This window comes from Thunnus maccoyii, chromosome 10 (assembly GCF_910596095.1).
Source record: "Thunnus maccoyii chromosome 10, fThuMac1.1, whole genome shotgun sequence".
In the NCBI taxonomy this organism is placed as follows: domain Eukaryota; kingdom Metazoa; phylum Chordata; class Actinopteri; order Scombriformes; family Scombridae; genus Thunnus; species Thunnus maccoyii.
In genome coordinates, this window is record NC_056542.1 from 10,759,345 (window position 1) to 10,780,347 (window position 21,003).

General features: G+C 39.0%; 1 protein-coding gene across 1 annotated transcript; it reads left to right on the forward strand.

Annotated features, from left to right (window-relative positions):
- The first annotated feature begins 132 nt into the window (after positions 1-132).
- On the forward strand, positions 133-17,102 carry rragca (Ras-related GTP binding Ca). The gene is made up of 7 exons (XM_042424014.1): positions 133-531; positions 4,619-4,822; positions 7,310-7,509; positions 11,568-11,682; positions 12,887-13,029; positions 13,423-13,571; positions 15,029-17,102. Exons 1-7 carry the CDS (start codon positions 349-351, stop codon positions 15,181-15,183), a joined length of 1,149 nt encoding a protein of 382 aa, XP_042279948.1. The 5' UTR covers positions 133-348; the 3' UTR covers positions 15,184-17,102.
- Positions 17,103-21,003: the final 3,901 nt, after the last annotated feature.

The following is a 21,003-nucleotide window of genomic DNA, read 5'->3' on the forward strand; positions in this document are numbered from 1 at the left end:
AAAACAAGTCTGAGTACTAGTCAGGTGACAGCGACAAGCCTCGGTAGAGCGACAGGCCGCTTGACCAATCATATTTCATGTTAGAATCCAGTCAGCCAATCACAGAGAGTCGAGGGACGGGATCGATGACGAGTTTTTTCTTTTTTTGCAAGGGAGAGGAAATCCTAAGGAAATGTGTGGGATCACGCTCGGTGTTTCGAAGTAGCCTGGGCTTTATTGACAAACTATTTTCATTGTGTGACGGTAGTTTGTGGTGCATATACCGAGCGTCCGATACAAACACGGGTGTGTGGGTGACCGACAAGTAAAGGGGGGGATATAGGGGTAAGCGACCGTCGTTGGGTCAAAATGTCGATTCAGTACGAGGTGGAACAGCTGGCTGACAGCTACGGGGTTGCGGACTCGTTCCCCAAAGATTTCGGTTATGGTGAAGAGGAGGCCGACATCGAGGACAGCCCGGCGCCGTCTGACAGCAAACCGAGAATCCTGCTCATGGGTTTGAGAAGAAGTGGCAAATCATCGATACAAAAGGTACGGAGAGACGTTAAAGCCATTTCGAGGCGAGCGGCGCCTTCCTCTGCTTCACGCAAGTAAACGGGACGTTAGCCAAAATAGCTAACGAGGTACTTTAGCATGTAGCAAGTGATGATAGCTGACAACCAGCATATAACATGTCCAGCTACAGGAGAACTGCCATAGCTAGCTCTCTCACAGCTAAGTTAGCTCCCATTGTCAGCTAATGTTAGTGTAGCTGTAGCAAGTGAATTATTAACCAGTTGGATAGAGACGCTCGGTGCATCTCTCACTGATATGTGGACATACAGCATGTGACTGTATGGTTAACAACTTGTTCAACATGCCAAATATATCTTAGTCCGTCCCACCCAGCTGTGAAGCATAGGGCAGGTCTGATGTGGAGCTCTCACATGACAGCAAACCGACCACACCTTTCATTCTGCAAGTCATAACACTTTTGTTTTAAATCAGTGCAGCACCTGCTGTATGGTCAACATCCTCTTTCCCTCTGTGTACTTGAACCATGGCCGGATTTGTTAGTGGGCCCCTACTGACCCCTCACTCACAGCACAGTGTATGTACTCTGTTATATGAACACTGAAAGAGATTAAGTGATGGGGGGGGGGGGGGGGGGGCACAATCCACAATGTGTCTACACAGTCGTTTTGTGCAAAAATGCATGTCAAAGTTGATCTGAAGCATATATGAGGCTTCAGCAGTCAGAGTTAGTCATATCAAGAAGATATCTACCACATTTACAATCTTTTTAGTATAAAACTCCCTCTCTCTGTTTCCTCGGACAGTGTGTCCCTGTTGAGCTGCGGTGGAAGTTTAGTAACAAAAAGAGGGACTTTGGCACTAAATAGACTCTAACATTGAAAGATATCCACTTGATTTGACTCATTTGGAGTTTAGCTTCATATAAACCTATAAATACATTTTTGCACAGAAGGAGGCTTGTGGATTTTGGCCCCCATCACTTACATTGTAAGTGCATTATGAAGGGATCTTCTAATTGTCAGTATTAGTAGTAGGATTGATTATGGCAGGAAAAACCTGTTTCAATGATCATTTGGGCACCTGGCTGTTGTTTTAAGATAGACATGAAAATTGTGAACCCGTCCTTTAAGTCCAGAACAACCAATACTCCCATGGTTTCCCCAAGGATTTTGTTTAGCCAAGCAGATTCTGACACATCCCTTCTCATGGTCGATTAACTCACAATTTGATGTCCTAAAAAATACCTCTGCTCATTAAATATTTGCAGCGCTGTGGGAAATGACACATCTGCTTTTTCAAAACATGAAGCTTTACCTCATGTTTTGTTTCATTAAACTGTATTGATTTTTATGACATTATTAGAAGTGGTCTCTAGGTGAGGTGACCCACCATTAGTATAAAACACTACCAACACTCCCATGCTGGAATAATACTTTATAGGACTGCTGCTAACAGTCATTTTCAGTATTGATTAATCTGTCAATTCCTTAATTAATGTTGTTTGGTCTATAAAATGTCAGAAAATCCCAAAGCCCAAGATGACATCCACAAATGTCATGTTTAGTCCCATCCAACAGTCCACAACCAAAAGATATTCAGTTTACTATCATAGCAGACTAAAGAAACCAGAAATATTCACATTTGAGAAGCTGGAATCAGAAGATTTGGAAATTTTCCTCTTTAAAAAATGACTCAAAACGGTTAATTGATTATCAAAATAGTTGCCAATTAATAGTTTCCCCTGTAATTGTACTGGCCTGGTGGGCCACCAGGCCAACAAGAACCCCCGCCAGGCCAAAAAAACCTTCTTTTTTTTTAAAATGACAAAAATAATGCCAAATATCCATTCATTCGGAAATCAATAGCATTTGGGGGCGTCTCTGTGCAGCGCTGTGAGTCAACCTCTGTTTGGTTGCCTGGGAAACTATTGGTAGCGTAGCTCTGTGAATTTATTAATTTATTTATTAATCCATTCATACAATTTCTGTTTTTGTGAGTAGCATTTAGGGACTACAAACTACATTTTGTTATACAATCTTGTGCTGTAAAATGATAATAAATGAACCTTGAATAGGACAATGCGTAGCGAATGCGAGCGGCAGAACAGAGGAAAAGTTAGCAGTAAGTTGTCAGTCTAGCAGTAAATGTACAGTACAAGTTATAGTGTCTCAGTTAATAAATGCTGCAGCTTCTCAAGACCAAGAAAAGTCTCGTCTGTTGTCTCCCCAACTGCTGGAAAAGTGAAGGGGGTTAGCTTCAAAGTTAGCAACAATGGGTTAGCCTAACCTGACAACACTAAACAAAGTACAGAGAACTGTGTGGCTGCTGAGCCTCCCCTTGGGGTTGTTGCCACTTTGCCCAGGCGACCCAAGCTTGACTTGAAAGCCTTTTGTTTTGCGTGAACTAACTCTTACAGCAAAGTTAGCTGTCTCCGTCATGTATTTTGAAGTCTGCCACTTTTAGACTGGCACTGTGGTTGAATAATAGATGAGATGCAGTTGTGCTTTCTATGATATTTCATTATTTATGTTAAAATTCAAAAGGGAAGTAGAATCAGGCGAAATATAGCGTGATGCACAAGTAGCCTATCCTACATATAGCCTACCGCCTGGAGAAGAGTAAAAGAATTGGACTTTTCTGCACTGAAGTGCCCATGCATAATTGCACTGTGTTTGTTATAATCCACACACCCTCGAGTCCTAGTAAGCCTCCAGTATGAAAAACATGTGATTTGGCTTTTTGCTGGTTCATTGGCCTGTGACCTTAGTGGCCCACACACTGATTAAAAAAAGGCAGTGTTGGAGCAAGAACTCACCCAGTGCAACTTAGTTTCAAATGTTACCTGTGACTGTTTCAGTAGACGCAAACACTGTTCAGCTCTTAACAATGTTTGACTTTACAGCTTCAGTCTTTCTGTCTGTTGTTTGACAGCAGGCAACTGAAAAATGCTGAATGTAGAGTGATGTGTATTACATCAGACTAGTGAGTCTGCAATATTTTGCCCTTTTCCCTCTTGCTCTGCATGTGACATCTGGATGATGTCTATGCTGAAATCACAGCATAACTGAAAATACATGACTGTTGTGATAACCTTGTCAAAAAAACCCAGTGGTATCTGGATACAAGCAATTTTGCAACATAGAGCATTAGGGCTGCAACTAATAATTATTTTAACTCTTGACTGCGTGTGTTGTCTGATCAACAATCCAAAACCTAAAGATATTAAGTTAATTATCATATAAGAAAAAGAAAGCAGCAGATCTTCACAATCAAGAAGCTGTAACTATGGAATTATATGGTATTTTTTTACTCGGGGAAACAATCAATCGATTATCAAATACTTGCAGATTTTATTTTTCAGTCGATTCACTAATTATTTAATTGATTACAACCTACATCATGTATCTTTGTAACTTAAGAAGAAAACATCCCTAAGTTGAAAAACTTCTTCGAAGAGCAGTCACTTACTGTGTGTTCTTTATGTATTCTTAGCTGTATTATTAAGTCCTTAGTTTTACACAGTTTCATCAAGAAATTAGATTAAAGAATGTGTGTAAAGTTTGAGCCATTTTAACACAAACAGCCACAAACTGGCAAGATATCAGACCAGTTTGTAGAGTTAAAATGACTCCAGTAAGGGAAGCATCTTATGTCTTTTCAATTTATGCAAATTAACATACATTTATTAAAATTGCTCTACTTAATGCCAGTGCATTAACATCATAGTACTCAGTATTTTCATGTTAATTATCTGTCCCACCACTAATATATTATACTGCAGTGTTGTATGAATCCTTGCTCTTTGTTTGTTTATTTTATAAGTTTGTTTATTTTTAAGCCTCGCATAGCCATATTATGGTTATAGGTATGTCATAAACAGCATCAGCTGTAATTTCCTTAAGTCTGAAAAGTAGCTCAGCTGTTTATTCTTAACCTGCTCCGCCACTGATGACATGTAATTTGTCTCACTTCATTTGTCATTCTTCTGTCTATCCAGTATATATTCCACTTACATCTTTTATTTTCTGTCTCACTCTCTAAATCACTAAGACAATTCATCTGCATTTATTCTACTTAAAGACGAACACGATTCTCATTTCAGGTGGTTTTCCACAAAATGTCTCCCAATGAGACCTTGTTCTTGGAGAGCACCAACAAGATCTACAAGGACGACATCTCCAGCAGCTCTTTTGTCAACTTCCAGATCTGGGATTTCCCAGGCCAGGTTGACTTCTTTGACCCCACCTTTGACTACGAGATGATCTTCAGAGGAACCGGGGCCTTGATATTTGTCATCGATGCTCAGGTGAAGAACAGACGTGGTTTATTTGACATGGTTATAAACAGGAAGGAAGTGGATCTGTGTTTTTCTAGCTGCTGTGAATAAACAATTTCATCTTTCAAATACGCCTTCAGGGCAGTGACAGATACAAAATGTGACAATGTACTATATCTACCATCTCACCAAGATGACGCAGCATATATTAAACACTTAACTGGTGAGGTTCAGTAGAAGCTGAACCTTGCATTAACCCCAGACAGGGAACCTGTTACACAGAGTGATGAACAGTCAGCATAAGAGACAATTACATGCCACAGCTTTTATGCCAGTGCTACTCACATGACCATAAATGCTTTCAAGAAGTAATCTCAGCTACGATGTTAGCCAAAGCTGATCTGATTGCAGGCTTTATTTGTACTCGAGGAGGTGCATCAAATTCAATTTGTCCCAGCAGCTGGTCACACAATGATATCTGAGGAGACCTGTTCTTGTCTTGCTGTTTTTGGAAGACAATGCAGCAGCAGCAGCACATTTCCTCATACCTGGTTTAAAATGAACGAGAACGTTCAGCCCAGTCTGTCTTAAAAGCAACAGCTAATAATCACCTTTTGAGCTCAACTCACAAGAGAGTGTGTTGTCTCTCTAACGCTTTTAATAGTCTTGATTTCATTTTATTGGAGTGAATTATCTGTGGCATAGTTACTCTAATTGCTATTGGATTTGGCTTTGCTAAAATATTTATAATGGTTGTTTGTTCAAGGTTTATCCAGGCAGAAGATGGTCACATGCAATTTTGAGAGATTTCATTGTAAAAGGCAATGAATTTGTTTTGTTACAGTATAGCAAAAATATAGGTGATTAATTAAAAGGTGCTTATGTGCATGAATGCAGTCATTGGAGATATTTGTTATTTAAATAGCGGCTAAATTATACTTATTGGTTTAATTTTTGTAATACATTTATTCCCAGATTGATCATTTACATTCTTAAAATATGTACATACCGTACATTATTGCTGGGCGGTATAATGATTCATCTGGGATACCGGTTTTAATTTGCCATATGATATGATTTTTTTTTTTTATTTACCGCCATACCGGTGCAACTCTTCAATAGGCAGCAAAATATATAATCGCTGTGAAGAGCTCTGGGGTCGGGGAAGGCTGTGTATTATTGAGAGGGGACCTTTTATTAACTGCATAACTTTCTTACTAACGGTTAAAACTTTATAGCACAACAATTAATAACCCACAACTAACTCTCTTTAACGGTGCAAAACACCACGGCACACAACAATTTATGACACATTAACAATGTGTAACACTAATAATTGTACATTTACAAAATTACTGGGGTAAAATGCTGGGTACAGCTCGCTAGCTAGCCAGGTAGCTCCGTTATTGAGATTCTAGAGATTCAGATTGAGATTCAGGCGAACGAGGCCTCACATATAATGACAGTTATCGGGGCAACATCTGTCAGCCTTCTACTGCTGTAGAAATAAACAAGATTTTTACATGAATCGCTTCAAAAATTTGTGAGTCTGAACAAAAGTAAACACAGGAACTAGCCACATATAGCAGCATTATGGCTAACTGCATAGGGGACTGTTTGTGCCTTAGAAGCAGTAACTTCGTAGATGCAATAAAATGGTTCATGTCTGCAAGTTTTCAAATTGCAAAGATAAATGACAAGATCCACACTGAGCCGTTTTCATGGAGACTTGCATACTGTAATTCCTCACAGTTACGTGTTGAAATTGCATTTTTCTTACCGTGTGGAGCTGAGCGTTTGATCCGGCTGCACTCTCTCTTTTCTTTCAGTTGATTTTGTGGAGGTGAAACAGTCACTGTAAATCCATATGTAGTAGTTACACAGCTGAGATTACTCTCATCCGTGGACACATAGATTTCCTGAGTCTGACAGCAACAGGTCCGACTACAGAAAAAGTTTTCTGCTTCACTCGTCAGAAGAGGAGAGTAGCGACTGCAGGAACAGCAGCAGTTTCTCTGAAGTAAAGTTCCTATATGTTGACTTTCCTGACGGTCCTGTTGCCTTTCTGCTTCCATTCTTCATTTTTCTTCTTTCAGTTGTTTTATCTCCTCTCTGTGTACTCCTACTCAAATAAATACGCTTGGCCATGCAAAGTGAAATAACTCATGATTGTCCTCATAATAGTCCACTGGACAATCCATCATTGAAAGTCAGCCTCATACATGTAAACAAACTGGCGTGCGTGGATAAATATGTGGGTGGTTCAGTTAGCTGGCAAACTGCCCCAGATATGTATCTCTATGCAGTTAGCTGCTACAGGCAGCTAGTTCCTGTGTTTACTTTCATTCAGACTTGGAAACAATCTTTTGAAGTGATTCATGAAAACCCTGTGTACTCCTGATTGTAGAATAAGCCACTATAAACCTATATAAAGGCCCAGTCATGCAAAAAAAATTACTGGTCGTACCGCCCAGCACTACTGTACATGTGTGTAATACTTTGTCTTCTTTGTTTCAGGATGATTATGTGGAGGCACTGGGTAGGCTTCACCTCACTGTGTCACGGGCCTACAGGGTCAACCCAGAGATCAACTTCGAGGTGTTTATCCACAAAGTGGACGGCCTCTCAGACGATCACAAGATCGAGACCCAGAGAGACATCCACCAGAGAGCCAATGACGACCTGGCAGACGCTAGTTTAGAGAAGCTGCATCTCAGGTACATTCTCACGCAGACACACACACACACATCTGACATTTTAAACATCTGAACACAATACACTCACTGTGGATGTTGGTCATTTCAATTCATGGTGTCATACACAAATACACACAGACACAACGTTTTCAAATTGAGTTGACTCACAGCTGTTATCTATGCATGTTTAGTCTTAGTGTCGTTATCATTTCTTATCACTTCATCGGTATGACATGTCATGCAAGTCATGCAAGCAGGCTTTGCTGTTTCTCCAGTAACAACAAAGTTCCTGAGTATAAAAATCAAAAAACAGCATCTAAAAACAAATAGGGGGAAAATATGTCCACATTCATGGGTAAGATGAAGGCAAACAAGTGGATGGTAAGAAATAAAAAGCTTATAATAAACATGAGACTAACACATTATGAAAAGACACCAAAATACTGTATAATGAATATATATTTTGCAGGGTGTCATATCTGCATTGCATTATTTATTTTAGAATAATTATTGAAACAATCACACAGCAGCTCTGCAACAAAGAGATATAGATGGGTTTAGCTACACTTTCAAACTGTCAACATGAACATTCGCTGTCACAAAATCAAATCAACAACTTAATAAATCCACAGACTTTTGTTGGGATGTTTGCATAAATTTAGGGCAAGCATTTAAAACAAAAACAGCACATCCCATTAGACACAAAGCTGCACTTAGGCGCTATAATTTAAACCACAGCACACGTTTTATACGCTCACAGCGATGATGCTTTTTTGCACAGCAGATCTACTCAATATAGCAACTAATCAGAAACCTCAAATCTGCTTGAAAAAAGCACTTCCACATTTTCAGAGTCTGATTACTACACTAACCTCACTTGTCTACTCTAGTTGAATGTTACAGAACCTCAGAGTAACTTCCTCAGGTATAGCAGCGTTTATCTGACTCAATGCAGCGAACAAACCTGCAGGCCCAAGCATCTTAACGTGGCACGGTACATTTATTTTTAGAGGTGGTTTGATTTCCTTTAACATGTCAACAAAACAGTGGTGGAGAAACATTGACCCCACAATTTACTCATGACACATCGTCAAATGATTTCAAATGACCGGGGCTCCCACAAACCCCGGTGCAGCTGCAGTGTCTGTGCTGTCACACTGCTACACCAGTCAGATACGAGCGCATATCCAACAGGAGCAGCACATGTAAATCGGCACCCTCTTTTATCTACATGTTAAAACTGTGTGGTTTATTGTATAATTTTTTATCCTCCCAATTTTCATAATAAATGAGATAATTCTAACACAGCTCATCTTATGATAAAGGTCCCATAAAGATGACTTTGTGTTCCTTTTTTTTAAGAGGCTACCTAGTTAATTGAATCGGCTTCCCAGCACTGACTTTGTGCAGATGGAAAAAAAAAAAAAAGAAGTTGTTACACATACAAGGAAGTAGATGGTTATGAGTAAGTGTAGTTGCTAAGTTAAGCACGTTCATTCTGTGTTTTTCATAGAAATTCTCAGGGTTACACCAACTTTGTGCTTCAATAACGTGGAGTCGTTAACATGTCGGCATAGCCTGTCACTCCTCCCACTGAATCGACAGTGAAAGTTAGGCTGCCTTTACAAAGAGAATTAATTCTTTTTGCATTATTATATGATGCATATGACTTGTAGTTTAATTCCCCAGTTGCACTTTTTTAAATGAAACCTCTATAAGCAGCATAAAAGTTAAATGTCATAATTGTGGCACAAATGGCAGCATGTGTGGACCAACAGTGATGTGGGAGACATGTTAACAATCAAAAGATGTTACGCCAAGTTATTTTAGGGGGACTTGCTTTAATTCAGCCAATAACTCATACACACATACTGTTAATGAAATGTGTTATTTGTGTTTGATTTGTGCAACAGTTCAGAGCAGAACCTGATTACTTGCTTAGTCCTTTAGAAAAAAAAAAGTCTGTGGCTTTTATGTGTATGTCTTGTCAGTTGATAAGATGGTGTTGGTGTACGATGGTCTACGTTCTCTTTGCGTTACTGTGAGATTCCTCTTTGGCGTTCTAATGAAGAAACCGTGACCTGTGCTTCAAATACCAGAGAGGTTTATGATTCCAATAGTCTGACACACTTAAGATGTAGAAAGAAGGCAAAGTTCCACATTTATTGATTTATTGTTAGTCAATTTTAAGCAAAAATGCCAAACTTGAAATGTGATAATTGAATGATTTTCTTGTGTCACACTCTAGAGAGATGGGAGAGTACAAGATTTTATCTTATACATCGAGATAAAAACACTCATGATTCCATTATTGGGATAATTGTGAATATCCTCATCTAGACGTGAATATCCTCACATGAGTGACTAACGTACAGTTTTATTGATTTCCTGATTTATTTTGAATTGCCATTTGCTACAAGGGTCATTCGTCAACATGGCTGAAGCCTTAGAATATGAATGTTTGGATATCAGGTTGATAGGTAATTTCTTTTTATTGATGAAGACCAGGATCATTGTGACGTGAAATTTTCATATCGTCCCATACCTGCACACAACTAATTTATGTTTGGGTTTTGGTGGGCCAAAACGAGACATATAATGACTCAACTTCTGGATATTAAAAACATGATTTGGGGCTGCTGACATTAGTTTGCATAATTGGACAATGGCGAAAAAATACAAAGGTGTTCTTGGACATTTTAAACTGTATAATTACAGTGCGAGGCTGCAGCATAGCTTACATCTTCCTCATATGACTTCAGCCTGTTAATTTGACAATATCGCCTGTTTTAGTGTAAATTTGCAACGCATCTTAGAGATGGCTCTGCTGTAAAAAGCGGCATCAAGATGATTCATTCATTCATTAAGCCCATAAACGTCTGTGCGGTTTATATGGAAAACGCAGCACTTTGATCGGACTTTTCAATACTAACCGCATGATCGTCCGGTTGCTGCCGCTGGTGTTTCCTGAAGTAGCCCGTCTAATGAGGATGACCCCTGTCTGTTTGTCATCAATTATTTTGCTAATATTTGTCGAACACTTTGCTCTTTACTCAGCGGGACACAACCTCTCAGCTGGGTGCACGCACACACACACACACACACACACACACACACACACACACACACACACACACACACACACACACACATTCATACAGAGCATGTGGGGGCGGGACTGATACAGACAGATAGGCATGTTTCTCTAATAAAGTAGCCAGCTGGACTTCAGTGAGAGACAGAAGGTGCAATGGTAATTATTTACTGCTTAAATGTAAGAGTCGGTTTGCTTTTTTTTAATTTTATACTTTAAATAAAATGGCTTCGGCCTATTTGGTCTTCAGTTGAATTAAGAAGACAGTTTGAGCTCTAGAGAAGTTTTATTGTAATTCTTCTCTGATATTTTATAGATTGCATGATTAACCGATAAATTAATCAAATATAAAAACAACCTTTTAATCGCAGCCTTCGCCCTGACACACTGTTAAAAGTCTAAATGTGTTATGTCCCACATTAAACAGGCTATTCTGGCTGAGCCCGGTCAGCTCTGCGGCAGCTTTACTGTTTATGTTGGGGCTTTGTTGGCAGAGGCAGCGCTGTGTTTTATGTGGGGTGAGTTTGTTGTTTATTCCAGTTAGATGGCCCGAGCGGTGCTGGATATATAGTGGAGCAGAGGGAGCTTTTTTTTTTCTCTGCCCTGTGGTTCTCTGGTGCTTTCTTCACTATAATACTTTGCAAAGTTGAGCTTCTGCTAAATGTTATTGCCAACAATGACTCAAGCCGCAAACTTCCTCAAGGTTTGACCTTTTATTTATATATCTCAGTATCTAAAGTCCATAAGTCATGTGCGTCCAGCGTTGCAGCAGTCATATGAAGACCGTTTTTTTGCGAACTATTGTTTTCATTTCTGTGTTCTCAGTTTTAAACGCTTCAATTAGGATCTCTTGTCTACAATCAAGTGTCATATTATCTCGTGACTGTCTGTATTTTTACCTGCTTTCATATGCCTTTTTGAGGAAGTGAGAAGTCTTTTTCGCAAGGAACTGCGTATTCACTTCCTTTTTCTTTATCTCATTCAGCTTTTACTTGACGAGTATTTACGACCACTCCATCTTTGAGGCCTTCAGCAAAGTGGTGCAGAAGCTCATCCCCCAGCTTCCCACTCTGGAGAACCTCCTAAACATCTTCATTTCTGTAAGTAGACAACAGCCCCAGAACTAAACATTTTATGTCAATAAAACCTTTTTTTTTTGTCTTATTTGTCATTTGCAGTGTGTGATTTATGTGTGATGTGAGTCACTGCCAGCCCTGCTGCCACTGCAGTTGCGTCAGTACTCTTGCGGTCTTGCCAGGCAATGTTTGTGCCCCGGCCCTCGATTGTAATGCTGATCTTTTGACTATGCAGAGGATTTCTAACTTATTCTCAGTAATACGTTTTGAATTATACTGCTGTTGATAACCACTAAAAGATCAGAGAGAAAGAATTATCTCATGGCATAAATATTAGAAATATAACAAGCAGTCCTGCCTCACATGATCTTTACTTACTTAGTTGGTAAAGTTTACTGTTTCCAGATAGTTCAGATTAGAGTCCTACAGATATATTGCACAATATTTTCATTTCAGATATATCTGTGTGGTTATATATGTCTCTCCAGCGAAAGAAATTCAAATAGAGAAATGCCAAAGATATGTTTGAAACACTCTATAACTTGTCTTCCAGAGAGTAGTGATGGTTTATATTTCATTGATAAAATGTCCTGCCCAGTACATTTCTTGGTCGCAAGTGTTAAAAAAAACAAATTTAAGGAAACACATTTATTTGTTATGGGTCATGTAAATTAAATTAATATTGGCTGATTTATCATTAGCAGATTTTTAAAACTCCTAAATAAAAATATTGCTATTGGCATCAAAAATCAATTAAGCAAAATCTGGTTAACAGTTTCATTTTTCCCAGTTACTGTGAAGTCTACTTAGTATACAGTAGATGTTACAGAGCATTTCATTTTACTCTTTGTCATGAGACTTTCAGGTCTGGTTATGGTGACGCTCAATATCTGTTTTGAGATGAGGACAAAGTCTGATTTTGGTCTAGTATTTGTCTTCTGTTGTAAAACATCCTTTCATTATAATTAAAGTTGCATTTAAAATAATAAGTGAAATCCTGTAACTGAACCAAAGTGAAGCTGAATATTCCACGTTGTTGCCAATCTTCTTACACAAACAAATCTTTCACAAACAGTATTTAAACTGGCTTTTTGCTTGGGTCACCATCAGAGACTATCCTGTGTCTTTCCCACGTTATAATTCCTCAATATCCCCTTTGTTTCCATGGTCTCTCCCTCCTTCATTTCTCCTCTCACTCTGTCTTTCCTCTGCTTTTTGCCAATGACAGAATTCAGGGATAGAGAAGGCTTTTCTGTTCGACGTGGTCAGTAAGATCTACATCGCCACAGACAGCTCTCCTGTAGACATGCAGTCTTACGAACTGTGCTGTGATATGATCGACGTGGTTATTGACGTCTCCTGCATCTACGGGTGAGTGTGTTTGTTTGTTTGTACATTAGTGATGTACCAGAGAAGTCAAACTCGGGTTATAAGAGTGCTTTCTGCTCCGCCTGTCATTCAGATAAACATAAACTCTATAAGTGAATTGAAAACATAGCCGAAAATATCTATAGAGTAGATTTTGAATTAACTTTCTGTATAAATTTGCATATTAAATACAGAAAACAGATTCCCTTGAATTGTCTGTAATTTCTTTATGCTTCAAGACATGGAGTTCACCCCGTGTGTTGTCTGAGGAGGCTTTCTTTCTGCGAGCATAACTTAATTTATGCATGTATTTGCTTAATTAATGACCTCATTGGAAAGCTGCAATTATTTCCCATTTTCTTCTGAGCATTGTTGTGGTGTGTTTTGTCACATTAGTCTGAGGGAAGACGGCAGCGGCAGCGCTTACGACAAGGAGTCCATGGCCATCATCAAGCTCAACAACACCACTGTGCTGTACCTGAAAGAGGTCACCAAGTTCCTGGCCCTTGTCTGCATCTTACGAGAAGAAAGCTTCGAGCGCAAAGGTAAGCTGTCGGAGAAATCTGTGACCCCCACTGCAACTCAGGTGGCTTAATTTGGCCATTGTTTTGTGGCTTCGGGTCATATTTTATTCCACATCATTCTAGGGATGCAGCTACTTGTTATCTACATGTATACGGAGCGGGTGAAGCCAGTAACAAGGACATCTGTATATAACGCATTGCATTTCAGAGTAGTATTGTCCTTTCATGAAGTTGGGAGACTTACTAGAGACAGATTGATGCATTAGAGGCTTTTGGTCCCCTAGAATGAGTCAAGCTCCTAAAACACTGTTCGTACTGTGAAGTTTTAAACCCAAATGGGGATGACCCCTATGACATCACGAGGGATATTTTTCCTTCGGCCGACATTTTGAAGTATGAAATGCTGTTTTTGTTTGAGACCGTGTCCAAGAAATGCTCGTGCAAGTTTGCTGTAACTTTTTAGGGCTGTTTTCTGGTTGGGTTTATTTGATTGCAGTGTATTATGCTGTAAGGTGTTCTATTATTATGATACAGTACAATACAACAAGAAGCTGGAACATTCAAAAGTAACCATATTGTTGAATCAACGGCTCTCTGGTTATCTCAGCAACAAATCAAGATGATAAGCTTATAAAAATAGTGGATGGATATTGCATTGGATTACATTAGTTTATATTATAAATTCCTTTTTTTACGGCATCATATATTTGGATTTGAAGTCATAACTGAATCTTAAACTATGAAAAGCACAGACTATAATCTGAGGATGTTTGGTGCATGAACATGAATATACAATTTCTTGAGATTCTACTATCACTACTTTTCTTGTTCATGCGGTGGATTGCAAATGATAGTTAACATCCTAAGATGTCACATCTTATCAACACTGCTTAATTTTCACCAAATATTTTGTGTTGTATAATAGTCAGAACATAGATCGGCATATCAGACAAAGAGGGTACGACATGCAACAAAGGTCCCTGGCTGGGATCATATGGGGGACGTTGTAGTTATATGGTGTGCATCTTAAATACAAGGCCACCAGCGTGTCCCAGACTTTTGACTGACTTAATGTAGATATAAGTACAAAGTGAGACTTTAGCATGTTAGAAAAACAAATCACTTAATGCAGTTGGGAGTTGAAGGAGGGGTGTGGAGGGAGCTGCAATCAAAATTTGTACTCTTTCTTTGAGTTCTAACTCAAATCTGAACACGCAGACATGATGCTCATATTCTTAAACTCTAGAAAAGACACCTCAGAACTTTTCCTCAATATCAAAGTAAACCAGTGATAGTTGTCTGTACATCCATGGGTACATTGCAAACAGGAACTGATAATAGCTAATAAACTATACTTTTAATAGTGCCAGTTTTCCAAAATGTAAACAAACACAGCCTCAGAAAAACAGGCTCATGTTGTCTCAATTTAGTCTGAGGGTTGGCCCACAGTGTCTCATGTATCTCTGTTGCTTCCTCAGGATTGATAGACTACAACTTCCACTGTTTCCGGAAGGCCATCCATGAAGTATTCGAGGTGGGCGTTTCCACCCAGCGTCCAGTGGGTTCCCAGGCGGTGGGTTCGCCCTGCACCAAGGCCGTTGCACTCAATGGCACGCCGCGCAACACTGTCTAGACACTGATGCAAAAATAAAGAGACACAAAAAGAGGGTCGAGGAAAGGAAAGACGGAGAGAAGGGCCAGGGAGCCTATAGAGGTGAGACTACTAAACTGGGGCTCACCAAGAGCACCAATCACAATCCTTTGCTCCCAGCACCTAAAACACTGAGAGACGGCTCGAGCCAAGAGAGCGTGGGAGCAGCACTGGAGCATAGAGGGGGTCAGGCTTCTCAAGCTAAGATAGAAGGGAAATTCAAGTATTAATTTCAGGTGAAGGACGTCACGAGAGTAAAACTGCTCCTGGACAGGAAAAGGTGTTCAGGACCTTTTCTTTGGATTTCCTGTAGCGGTCAAAGGCTGTGATAATTAGCTGCTGGTCCCTCTACATGAACAATGTGAGAGAAGGAAAAACAAACATTTGTTGTAACCTCTCGCTACGGACAAGCTGTGATATCAGTTTGCAGGATTCTGTCTAGTGATGAACCCACCCCGACCACTTCTGTGCTGATGAAAAAAAAAAAAGATGGTGGATTGGAACTGCCGGTCCTAACCCACACATGTTCAAAGATGGCCTTATGTAGATAAAGCTTGTCTACAATGCAAGCTTTCTCTCACTACCACTCACCTCACCCTACCTGAATGCTGCCCAGAACTTGCTTTTTGGTTTCACTTGTGAAGGGAAAACAAGGTGTGCAGACTAAAAAGGGATTGTGCTGTCCATCTAATTTGGTCGTGTGTGTGTGTGTGTGTGTGTGTGTATGTAGATATCTATGAATGTATGTATGAGATAGTGTGTGTGTGTGTGTGTGTGTGTCAGTGAAAGGTTTTGATTAGATCCCAGATTGGGCTGTGCTGGTGAAGGACCTTTACAGAAAGATTATATGTCCTTCTCGATAACAACAAGCTTAGCAAAATTAAACTCTTTTCAATCAGTGAAAGTAACTTTAACTGTGTGTGCACCACTGAAAATCAAACGTATGATTGACTTTCTGATAAGGTGGTAAGATGAGTTTGGCCAGAGATTTGGAAAAAAGGTCTTTGCAAACGCACTGCCAAAATGATTTAAGGATTCAGAAAAACTGTTAAAACAGTAAAAATTGTGAATATATCATGATGAAAACTTTTATTTGTTGCCATTTAAGAAAAAAAAAATGTATTAGGTCTAGTTGAGACTGATGGAGGGGTTCCAGACTCCAGATTGGTTTTTCTAAGAGATTTTAGGAAGATGATGATATGAACTGCTTGAAACTTGCATGTTTTTTTTCCCACCTACAATTTCAGTCCTGCTCAAAACGATTAACCTATGTTTTGTATTTAGTTTGGCTCTGTTCAGCAGGATCCACAACAACAACAACAACAACATGTACCCATTCCAAGCATGCATACATCAGTGTGTTGTCAACTTGTATCATTCTCAACCATAACACTGCTCTTTGTATTCAAAGGTGAGAAAGTGAAAGTAAACTAACCAAGAAAATTAAACAAGAAGGATTTAAAAAAAAAAAAAAAAGAAAAAAAAAGACCAAATTTCATTACTTTCGCTATTACAGTGACATGTAAGATGTTCACGCCTGCATTTTTCTGTTTGTTAAATCAGTGGGTGAGATGTGGGAAATCAGATTGGCTGCGTCCAAAGAACAGGAACCTGTCTCACAAAGCAGGATTACCAACATTTTTATTTTTTTTTGGATAACTTCACTTAGTAAAAATGCAGTTCTTTTTACATCAGTTAACGTTCCAGATTTGACGGACTACTCCTTTTTCCTCGATTATGTTCTCTAGATAATCCTGCTTTTGTGACACAGGGGAATGATCTCTACCCGGTCATAATCAGTCACCTGAAAATAAAACACTTGCACATCAGAACTGTGATGGATGATTGGTTTCATGTATTGTGACGCTATACTGTGTGAAATAAATGAAAATTTAAATTTTGTTCTTGATATTGTAATAATTGGCGCAGCGGCGTGCTAAAGCGACTCGTTTTACAAGCCAGACCTTCTTTTAATTATCATCCCAAATGAGGAAAACAGTCTCTAGTATTGTTGTGAGAGCAGAAATGTTCTGAAGAAGACCTGCAAACAAACACAAGATGGCACTGCAGGACTGTTTCAATGTTCCCTTACAGTGAGTTGTTATTCATTTTTCCCCCCTTCTCCGTGCCCAATAACTGTTTTCATACTTGTTAAATTTACAGTAAACATGCATCATTTGCTGAGCCTGTATGGTGAATTATATGGCCTGTTAAAACAGGACTGTAAATGTCAAGCAGCGTCTACAACCACTGCATGAGACTGAACCTCTGTTTCATTTATTTGAGCTGCAGTATGAGCATAACAATAGGTTAAAATGGATTACTCAGTATTGATGAAACTTGGGGTTTAGCTCACATCCAATTTGTAAAGAAGTCAAATTCATGATGCACGGATATTTTCTATATCTTCACAGATTAATTTTTTTTTTTTTTAACCATTATTAATTTGCTCACAGTGGTATTTACTGTGATTTTTTTTTTTTTTTTTAAATATATGAAACTACATAGTCTGTTAGTTTTCTTGAGTTTGGCTGTTGTTCACATGGCGTTATGATGAGTGAGAAGGGGGAGGAAGAGGGGGGGGAAAGAAAAAATCCTCTTTCAGGTTTAGTGCATATAAAAACAACTCACTGAATAGCTTCGCCATGCAAGTTATTCACCAGTTAAGTTAAATAAGCCTCACAGCTACTGTCACGACCCATTATGTGGGGAGTAGGCGAGACAGCTAAACACCACTTCCACACAATTTAGATGCAATAAAACACTGACAGCTTTTTTATCCACTTCATTAAGCCAGTAATTTCTTATAAAAATCTCCCGCATTAATCCTGGCGATGGTTTCCCTGCGGTTCCTTAAGCTCTCCTCCAACCTTAGCCGCCTTGCTTTGATGCTTGCTCAAATAGGCGCTAATTTGAGATAAATTATGCATCCGCATGTAGCCTACCCATGCCAAGGAATATAAAGTGTGACACTCTGAAAGATGGTGAATTAAAGCAAAGTGTGATATCTCGACAGGCTAATGGCAGATAGGTTAGGCCTGTCAACCTGATGGTTTGTTGATCTGGAAGTCACTTCACATTCAGAGAAGGCGAGAGGTCATGTTTATGATGTTTTGGAGGTCATTTGGCTTTAGTGCAAGGCTGATCTGTCAGACCTCATGTTGGATATAGAGTCCATGATGATTTTTGAGTAACTTCACCGGGCCTCCAGTGAAGTTACTCAAAAACTATTATATTGTAATCTTTATTGTCCTATTAATGTTGATAAAATCAGATAAACTTTATTGATCCCACACAGCAGCAGATACAACAGATGCACATGGATACATAACTTTAAAAGACTTCCATAAAAATATATTACTATTTACATTATGAACTTCTACGATATACAAGTGAAGCATGAAAACACTAAAATAACTACTATACTATATACACCAACATAAATAGTAACTTTAAAGTGTGTTGACAGAAATAGTTATAAAGTCGCAGGAGCCAAAAAAAAAAAATGCTACATACAAAAATTGACCTTGAATGTGAAGTTGCACATGAGGTTATGAGATGTAGGGTGGAGGATAAAGTGCCTTTGTGTCTGCAGATATGAATGTTAGCAGTTTAAAAAATATTTATTGCACTCGTAGCAGCAAAACTAAAGTGTGTAAAGTGTGTGTCTAATGCACGAGAGCGCTGCAAAACCTTACAGTTATCTGTCTAATCTAATTAGAGATTCTAGATAATATATACCATTTGTTGAAAGCTTTTAATCCTGAACTTATTTTATCATTGTCCTCTAGTGATACAAATTGATAAAAGCGTTCACCAAAAGGAATGTGTCATATTTTGAATCAGTCAGTTCAGTTATAATTAAACCACATCAGCAATCCCCGCTGAAGTTAAAGCGAGTTAAATCTCCAAAGTTAAAATTCTAATCAAGAAATTATCATATCTCTATTATCAATATAAAAGTGCACCTGGATCATCTTATAGTCACTCAATCATACAGTGACTTAATACAATCTCTAGATGGGGCTGTTGTCTGCCGTTTGACTCGTCCCTCGCTCTTCTATTCCAGTGTTTCTGCTTCACAGTGCAGGCAACATGGAGATCAACATCACACACAGACTACTTCCACAGAGAGAGGTAGAAGAGCGAACCAGAGGAAAAGGAGTCTGAGGAGAAGTTTAGGAAGCAGTAGAGAGGCAGCTGCGTGATGTACAACTGTAATTTGGCACCGTAGCAGCTGTTGAAATTGCCTTGCTTTATCAACGGCAACGCCGCTTCGCCCCCTGTCCCTAATAAGGAAGCTTAACCAATAATGAAATAAAGCGAGTGGAGCACACTTTTGCCTGTGATGTCACGCTCACTTCCGCACGCCGGTCCGCCCTTCATCTTAGATGTCTTAGTATCATTACAACAATGATATTGCCATTACGTTCTTAATAAAACTCAGTCAGTGGTGTATTATCTCCCATCTTTACATTTTATTAGCCATGCTTATGAGAGACGAGGGTAAAATGACTTGAGTAAGTAAGACATCTCAGATAGGTGACAGATGTAATACAGACTTCATTTGTTATATTGTAAGGCGACGCAGCTCCAGTGAGTGTAATTATGCAGCATAGACAAGGGAAGTTAATATTGAGATGGACTGTTTTGAGATTGTCTGTACTGCAGAGCTCTCAACAGCAGCATATGCCTGACAAGTTAATATCGACAGTTCTGCTTTACTTCTGGTCAACACGAGAAATGATGATGTTTCCGATTGTTCATGAAAGGACAAAATGTGAACTTGAGTTTCGATTTTTAGTCTGTTGCTGTGATATTTACAAAATAACTTAAATCTCGCAACGCAAATATCCAGTGAAATTCCTAAAGGTAAAGATATGGATTGTAAAAATTACACAATAGTCTAAATTGACACTCCAGACATTCAAATTTAGAGTTTGGAGGAACTAAGACAGTCTTAACAGTAGAAACATAAATAATGAGGTATTCTGTGCCAAACCTTTTTTGTGTTTTTGATGGTTTTTGGTGTGTTTCTGTTTCCATCTGGAGTTATTTCAGTGACACATTTCTTTTTTACTACGCTTCTCCTGTAAAAAAATGTTTTTTAATTGGGTTGTACACATTTTTGTTTAAGATTAATTGAAGTCTATTGGGGATTAGTTAACAATTGAACACATTTTTCAAGCAAAACTACAAAACATTCTCTATTTATAACTTCACAATTGTGTGAATTTTTCCGATTTTCTTTGTCTTATGAGATAATTAACTGAATATCTTTGTTTTTTTGACTTCACATAGGGCTTTAGGAAACACTGATGGCCATTTTTCACTATGTTATTACATTTATTGGGCCAAATGATTAATTAATTGATTGATTCTCTACAACACAAACTTTAAATATATGAGTTGGAAAATGCTACAGCAACAGAGTAGTGAATTTAAAGGGACATCTAGGTATCAGAAAACTATTATTTAGCCTAAGAATCTCCCTACATTTTCCCATATAGGTAAAACCCAACTCTATAATCCAACCAAAACACACCTGTCATCTGATTTTCTCCTTTTTTACCAAGTCAACACCTCTCCAGTTCACCAAAACTACTTGAACACCTTTAATCTGCAGAGATGGGAGGAGCTGGAGGAGGACAGGAGTTGTGTGGGGCGGGGGGGGGATAACGAAAGTGGGAGCGTCTCCTGTATTTTCTCGGTCAGGCAGCAGAGCGTGGAGCGGAGGGGCCAGCAGGCCAGCAGCCAGCTAATGGGGACCAGCAGTGAGCAGGGGCCGGGGACAGCGCTGAC